The sequence below is a fragment of the Syngnathus scovelli genome, chromosome 10 (assembly GCF_024217435.2).
Source record: "Syngnathus scovelli strain Florida chromosome 10, RoL_Ssco_1.2, whole genome shotgun sequence".
In the NCBI taxonomy this organism is placed as follows: domain Eukaryota; kingdom Metazoa; phylum Chordata; class Actinopteri; order Syngnathiformes; family Syngnathidae; genus Syngnathus; species Syngnathus scovelli.
This window is the reverse complement of record NC_090856.1, coordinates 4,268,115-4,276,175: the sequence shown is the minus strand read 5'-3', so window position 1 is coordinate 4,276,175 and position 8,061 is coordinate 4,268,115. Positions and strand designations below refer to the sequence as shown.

The window sequence follows — 8,061 nt, the reverse complement described above, 5'->3', positions numbered from 1 at the left end:
AAGGGTTATCTGGAAGATGCAGCAAAGCTGTTCTCCAGACAAGCGGTCACCTGGTGCCCTTAAAGACCCCAGGAGCTCCGCTGATAAAGCCCCGCCAACATCTGATACATTATCTCGCTCTTTGCTCGACTTGCAGACTCCCCCGACAGACATCCTTTGTGGAAGATGTAGAATATATACAATAAAGCAAAAAGCGTCCTTTTGTCCATTATATATTTATATACAGATAGTTCAGAAGGTTCAAAAGTGAAGATCCTTCAGGGCCATGCAACTTCTCCATTGTTTGACATTCCCAAACGTCCTCCTCATCAGCGCTGGCTTACGTCACGGCGTCATGACTCAGCGCGTAGCCGCACGTGTGAACCGAATGCAGCCCGGTGCACGCAAATAAACACAGGCTATATTTTTTTTCCCACAATTTACCAATCATGCAACTACTTTTGCTTTTTTTCCATCGTCACTGAAGTGGTTAGAGTTTCGAGAGAGGGATTGTTTCAAGTTGTGGTTTGGAGTTAGGGTTAGCTTGAAGCCAGTCATGCGGTGAGTGTGGTTCTGTAACTAATTTTCATGCAAGTCGATTTGCTGGATGAATAGCGTCAGGGTTTTAAGGTTTTAAATCGGGGTTAGCTTATCGGAGTATGTGCGCATCTGTCGATGCCTGCTCAGGGTAAAGTCAACAGCTCTGAGGGTCATTCATGTTGCTCCAACGTCAACCTGACCTCCCACCAAAACAAATTTCATTTGCCTCGACTGTTAATACACTTTCAACGCAGGAGGAATCTCCACTTTCACCTAAATGCCTCATTTAGTTACCACTTCGCCAGAAAGGCATCACGCTAGACAGTCGGAATGACTCTTCCGATTCACGTCCATTTTGGTCCTGTCCAATGGGAGAGGTCTGACCTATCTCATACACTCCAGCGACAAACGGAGCGGAGTCGTTAGTCACTTTGGAAAGGAAAAATCATGACGCGTCAAAGAGGAAAAACATTCATGAGGTTAGAACACTGATGGCCTGTGTGATTTCCCCATAAAAGGAAAACAAAGTGAAAAGTTTTCGTTTTGATGTCTAGACTGAGATAAAGTCAAGATTTGACATTGGGCATCAAATGCATTTATTTCCTTGACCACTGCAGGAATTTTTGAAGCTGTCACATCTGTAATATTTTTGTGATATTTTATCATAATTAATCAGAAAAACATATTTAACCTACTTTTGAGAAGAATAAAAAAATAATGATGACTTCTTTAATTTCTACATTGCTCTTTTTGTTATATTAGTACATTTTTTTTTTTTTTAAGTAATAAAGGTGCAATGGTGTGATGATTGCGTTAAAGCATGCACAGTAAGTGACGTCCACGCATGATTCCTGGACGTGAAGAAAGTTAAGAGTAAGGGAGGAGCTGACGGCTGACGGCACAAGAACCGCCCTGCATCAGTCTGAGAGCACTCCTCTGTTTGGGGGAGCAGGACTGAGCACTTCCCAAAAAACTTCACACAACTTTTGCCACCATACTGACTGGACAACCGTTACGCTCCACTTCTTTTTTTTTTTTTGGGATCTATGAAGCGGCGGGATATGTTTAAATAAGGACAATAAGAGCACTGAGAGCTTTATGGACCAATGATGAATTCAAATGTGGTGAGTACTTTTTTTTTTTTTCTCACAACAACAAAACTGAACCTTATTCAATTTTTGTTTCATTGAAGAGTTGCATGTATTTGAAAGTTGATTCAAACGGATCATGCATAATTTGTGTCAGATTGCACAATTTGCACTTTTAGTTCATTCCTAACATTTAATCCTACCATAAGAAGGTAGCCATAAAAAAAAAAATCAATTAAGCTATTTCATCATTAACGGTTATGTTTGAATTACCGTATTTCTGCTCCTTCTATGAACATGTACATATTTAACAGGAGGCAATGCACATTTATAAACATTGCGGTAAAAGCACCAGTTAGTCAAAAGGCTACTTTTCCTATCTGTAGTTTCAAGACAGATGTTAAAAAGTAATTTTAAAAAATGTGTAAACATGCAGTAAAATAATAAAAATAGCTTTTTTTAAAAATCCTACCTTTGCATCTGATTGGCAGACCATCCTGAGGCGGCTGTCGTAGGATGCCAGTCCCCTGAGTCCAGTGCTGTGGCGCCCTCTGCCGTTTGAGCGAGGGAACTGGGTGGTGGTGGGGGGTGAAGAGGCAGGATGGGTACCCCGCCGGAAGAAGGCATGAACATGGTCATCGTGAACCATTACAACAACTCAGGCAAGTGGGAACGGGCCCGTGGCGGCGGCGCCTGCAAGACGGCGGTGCTGCTGCTCATCTGCGTGCTGATCGTTCTGGAGAACCTGACGGTGCTGCTGGCCCTGTGGAGGAACAAGCGTTTCCACAGCCGCATGTATTTCCTCATCGGCAACCTGGCGCTGTCCGACCTGCTGGCCGGCGTGGCTTACGTGGTCAACATCTTCACCTCGGGGAGCAGGACCTACTTCCTGACGCCGGCCCAGTGGCTGGCCCGGGAGGGGAGCATGTTCGTGGCCCTCAGCGCGTCCACCTTCAGCCTCCTGGCCATCGGGATCGAGCGCCACATGACCATGGTGCGTCTTCGCCCGTGCGAGACGGCCAGCCGCGGGCGTCTCCTGGGCCTCTTGGCGGCCTGCTGGCTGGTGTCGGTGCTGCTCAGCGCCCTGCCCAGCCTGGGCTGGAACTGCTTGGACGACCTGGACTCGTGCTCCACGGTCCTGCCGCTGTACGCCAAGAGCTACGTGGCGTTCTGCATCAGCGTCTTCAGCGCCCTGCTGGTGGCCATCGTCATCCTCTACATCCGGATCTATCGCCTGGTGACGTCCAGCGGGCGCAGGGTGAGCAGCCGACCTTCCGAGTGCTCCCTGGCCTTGCTGAGGACCGTGGTGATCGTTCTCGGGGTGTTTGTGGTATGCTGGGCGCCCCTCTTCATGCTGCTGCTCCTGGACGTGGGCTGCAGCCGCAACGGGTGCGCCGTTCTCTACGAGGTGGACTGGTTCATCGCCCTGGCCGTGCTCAACTCGGCCCTCAACCCTCTCATCTACACGTTGTCCAGCAGGGAGATGAGGGCCGCCTTCTTCCGCTTGCTCTGCTGCTGCCAGAGCGGCCCCGAGTCCACCGGGACGCCCGCGGCGGGTAGCCCCAACCTGGGCACGGCGGGGCCCACGGCGGAGAACAGCAAGAGCAGCATGGGGGGAGGAGGAAAGACCACCTTGAACAAAGGGGTCAACGCCGATGAGAAGCGCGGTGATCCCGCCGCCACCGCGCTGCCTCACCCGGCGGGACCCGCCGAGCTACTGTCCGCCGTGCTAGTGAAGGCCGGGGCCCTCGGAAAGTTCTGACAGAAAGAAAGCCAGAACATTAGGCACACTAATGCAATATTTCCTAACCTTGAGTAAGGCACATATTTTACAGATGCATCAAACAAAAATGGCACAAAAAGAAATATAACTCCTGGATTCAAATTTAACATATTTAAAAAATATATATATTTATGACAACCAAATCTATAATGTGGCCCAGTTCTAACTATAAAAATGTGTCTTTTATTTTTTAATATTTGATCCAGCTTTTGCATTAGACGCGGTGTTCCTAATATTACGGCTGCTGAGAGGCTCACAATGCACTATGGTCAGTTTTATTTGGATGAGGATAAAATGAATCCAGATTCTAGACTAATGAAAGCCACTATGTACAACAAATATAAACTTAACGTGTTTGTATTTAAAATGTTTCATGGACTAAAAGAAAAAAAAAAGAAGCGTTTCCAGCTTGTGTTGAGGCTGTTTTTTTTTTAAATGTAGAATTTAGTTAGGCACTTTTTTGTTTGCTTGTTTTGCATGTGCTATATGCAACCCGGCAGCCCCGCCCACCAAACACACACACGACTTGATTAGTATATTTTCTGTGAAAACTTTTGTTGCACTCACCCGAGGTGGATTTTGTGCTCTATGTGCATAACAGCCGCCATGGTACTTGGATTGTAAATGGGATGATTCGAGTAAGAAAGACTTAAGAAATGTATTTTTATTTTTTAATGAAGGGGATGAGTTCTGCTCTTGGAGCTTTACCACTACTGGTGCAACAACCACATTTGTCCTGATGGTGGCGGTAGAGCGCCACTTTTTGATGCGTTCTCATTAGACATTTTGTCAATTATCTTGTGACCAAGTTTGTGTTTCTTCATTAGCATATCTAGAAACCACTCGGACATCAACTAACCACTAGTAGTGATTAGCAGTGCTGGATGCAAATGATTTCATGGTGGTAGTCTGGTTCCATGATATAGTCAATAAAATAAAAAGATGTTTGTCAGATTTTAATGTGTCATGTGAGTGTGATGGTAGAAAAATCACATGTTGACCCTTTGCACAAAACTACATTATTGATACGGTCATGTGTTAGCGTCATTAATTTAGAAAAATATTCAAAAAGATTCCAAGCGCCGTTTAGACAAAAGTAGTGCCACACCAATTACAAACTTTTCATTAATTACTTTCACTCTCAACTGAAGTAAAAATAATATCACACCTAATTTAGTAAAAACAACCACTTAGCCTTTCGGGTCATTAGCTTCATGCTAACGCTAATGATGGAAAACAAATGGTGCAGCAACAAAATGTAAACCGATAATATAGCAGTGCATTGTGCAGCAAAGAACGGTCAGAGACTGACAAGAGTGGCATTTCACGCTCACCTCACAGAGATTACTCCTGGTTCCGCACTTTGAATTGTGATGTAGAAAGACAGCAGGGATGTGAAAAGCACAACCTTCTCCCAGAAAAAGGTCACAAACGCTTCTATTCGTCTGTTGAGGATGAGCACAGCCTGTTGCTATTTGAAAAAGAGCAAATGTTAATGTCCATGGAGATTCACTGCACAGTAATCTCAGGTTGGAGTGTGTATAAAAAGTCTACACACCCCTGTTTAAATGCCAGATTTATGTAAAATATTAGACCATGATAAAGTATATTTTTCCCCACCACTAATGTAACCTATTACCTGTAGAATACATCTAAAAAAAAGAAATCTTATAAATAACTATGAAGTTGCATATGTATGCACACCCTCTTATGTGCAGAAAATTTAGAATGACGGCAATCGAACCCAGAACCACTCAACTGTGAGGCAGATGTGCGGCTCATTAACACTCACAAATGGCCTTTTTTCCGGAAGTGGGTCAATCACCTTATATATCATGTTAACTAAATAACCGTCGCCAGTTCTCTGTGAGGGTTTAGACACGGTGGATTTGTGTGATTCTCAATGCGCAATTTGCATTTGCATATGACTAACGCGAACACGACAGGAGGACAAAAGGATCAGCCCGCCCCCTGTCATCATGATCCCCACTCTGGGGACGATTTGAATGATTTGTGAAACGTGCAGCGACACTACAAATGTGCTGGATTTAATGGTGTGTGTATAAAAAAAAAAATTGCAGATTAAATATCATTAGATTTTTTTGAAGTCAAATATAAATTAGGCATATAAAAAGCAAATTTTGAAAAAAAAAAATCACAATTTTTATTGAGCTTTGTCTTTTCGTGGCAAAACTAGACAACTTTAAGTAAATAATTGAAAAGGTACTTAATCCTGATTATGAAGCGGACATGCTAACCGCTAGTTCATCATGCTGCCAATCCGGCTAGCCCAGATATACTTGAACTAGCGAACGCGCAATCTAGCTTTCGCCTTGCATGATTTGCTACTTGGTGGAGGTCATGCTTGACTAGCTCCATTCACAGCGTGGGACCTGCTCAATATCTTTCAATGGAAAATCCTTCCTTAAAATAACTTGCAAATCCCTCAAAACAGCAGCTGCTTTCTCTGCAAACCATTTCTGATTGCAATCTTCCGGCAAGGCACGCACGCAAGGACACACACTCACACACGCCTAATTTGACCTCCACACTTTGTCCTCCAGGCCCCCTGCCACAAGTGCAGGATTTAGCGTGTCTCGGTCGAAGTGAAGCACAGCGGGCTGGTTTTAAAGCCCGTCACGCGTGTGCAGTTTCTCACTTGTGGCGCTGAACACGCTCCGAGGGTAGATATAAATACAGTTGCACAGAAACAGAACTATTGTTGTAATGAAAACAAATTAGACACGCTTAAATTAGCTTGATCGGCGAATCATTCCCACTGGCAATCTCCAGGTAGATTATTTTCAAGTAGATTTGAATATTTTGGTCTGGGTTTATTCCGCCGGGCCAACTGCGATGGCTGAACAGCTGCCGCCGCCGCCGATGTCTCGTGATTGACACCCACCGCCACCACACCTGACATTACACACACACACACGTGCACACACACAGTCAAAGTCACGACAGCTGCATGCGAACACAGTCTAGCAGGAAGGCGATACTGGCGCTGGGATTCGTGACAGGACGGAGCTTTTTCTTCAATTAGGACCTGCGAACGAGAACTGGAAGACGAGAGTCAATTGAAAATCATTTGAAAATGAAAAATCAGAACTACTTAACTCACACCAACATTCCATTTTGAAGCATTCTACAGGAATGTTAGGAACGACATGTCAATGTATTTGCAGAATTACGACATCGTACTATTCATAAATTAATTATTTGATGCCGCAAATGGAAAGAACGAACGCAATTGAAGTGAGGACGATATTCTTTGATTCCAACATGCTGTGCTGCCACTGTCGTTACATTTCACATTTTTCCCCAGGGGGTCTTGCTGGAAAAAATGGGACCATGGCAGCACCCCCCTGCCATTCTCAATGTCAATGTCTGTCACACACTCAAGATTTTTTTTTTTAATAGTATCTCCACCTTGCTCGCCCGCCCCCCTCCCCAACGGAGTGATCCAGCACGCCTCGTCTCTCCGTCACGCGGGTAATCAGCCTCCGCTATTTCATTTGGCTCTGTAATGAAAGCAATCCCAGCGCTTTTCACTCTGCAGCGCAGCCCAAATAATGAGAGCTGCCCTCCTACCCTTACCATATCACCCCCCCCTTTCCACACCAACCATGCTGTTAATGGATGGAGAGCAAATGTGTGTGTGACTGAAACACACAATCTTGCCAAGTGTTCTGCTTTTTTTTCTTTTCTTCCTCTCCTGTGGAGGTTTTATTAAAATAAAAAAATTGTACGCAGCGCATCTTTATGCTTTGTGATTTATTATTCAATTAACACTCCCATACATCGAGTAACTCATTGATGGCGTTTTACTTTCCTGTCTCATGAAATAAGCCACTGCTCACCCCGCCCGCTCTTCGGCTACTAGCTAATTCTTATCTGTGCATATTACATTCCACATTTATTATGTTTATAATATGTCAAAAGGTTGTTTTAATAAACATGGTAGTGCACATATTTTGCGTGAGGTCTTCAGTTTGTGCTAGCTGCTTATTAAGGCTAGTATGCTAGCTAGCTAATGCTATTGATGAGTCTCATGTGAAGGTGCTTTGTGGTAAATAATTTAACGATGAATACAGTTGTTTATGAAACATAGGTCGACCGGAATCTAGCTAGCTAATGCTATTGATGAGTCTCATGTGAAGGTGCTTTGTGGTAAATAATTTAACGATGAATACAGTTGTTTATGAAACATAGGTCGACCGGAATCTTTGTATACAAGCAATTAAAAAAACATAAGTCCCCTGTAAAAGATATTTTTGCTAAGCTATGCTAGGCTATCTTAGCATAAAATGACCAAAATAGTCATGAATGCACATTTTCATTTATCACAATTGGTGTAATGCCATATGAGCCATTTTTAATCACAGAACGCATCAACCAAGAATCTTAAATGAGACCCAAAAAAAAAAAAAACCATCCAGATGGCAAGAATTTACTCAATACGACTCGCCAATCAGCTACTAAATCACTTGGCGAGGGGACAATCGGCAATCAAATGTGTGTGTGGGGGGGGGGGCAGCGTGAAAGGCGCGACGCTTTCAAGTGTTTCCTGATTAGTCTCCAGCCTGCAAACACGGCGTTTAAAGTTAGAGAGAGCCGCTTCGCTCTGAAAAAGCCAAGATTATTGGCAACAAAGAACTTGAGTGGGAT

At 44.1% G+C, this 8,061-nt stretch overlaps 1 protein-coding gene across 1 annotated transcript; it reads left to right on the top strand.

The window, feature by feature from the left end:
- The first annotated feature begins 1,442 nt into the window (after positions 1–1,442).
- On the top strand, positions 1,443–4,339 carry s1pr3a (sphingosine-1-phosphate receptor 3a). The gene is made up of 2 exons (XM_049723887.2): positions 1,443–1,643; positions 2,099–4,339. The coding sequence occupies exon 2, from the start codon at positions 2,209–2,211 to the stop codon at positions 3,367–3,369; it is 1,161 nt and encodes a 386-aa protein (XP_049579844.1). The 5' UTR covers positions 1,443–1,643; positions 2,099–2,208; the 3' UTR covers positions 3,370–4,339.
- The last annotated feature ends 3,722 nt before the right edge of the window (positions 4,340–8,061 follow it).

Coding starts and splice junctions, on each gene's coding strand:
- s1pr3a (XM_049723887.2), top strand. CDS start 2,209: ATGGGTACCCCGCCGGAAGAAGGCATGAACATGGTCATCGTGAACCAT.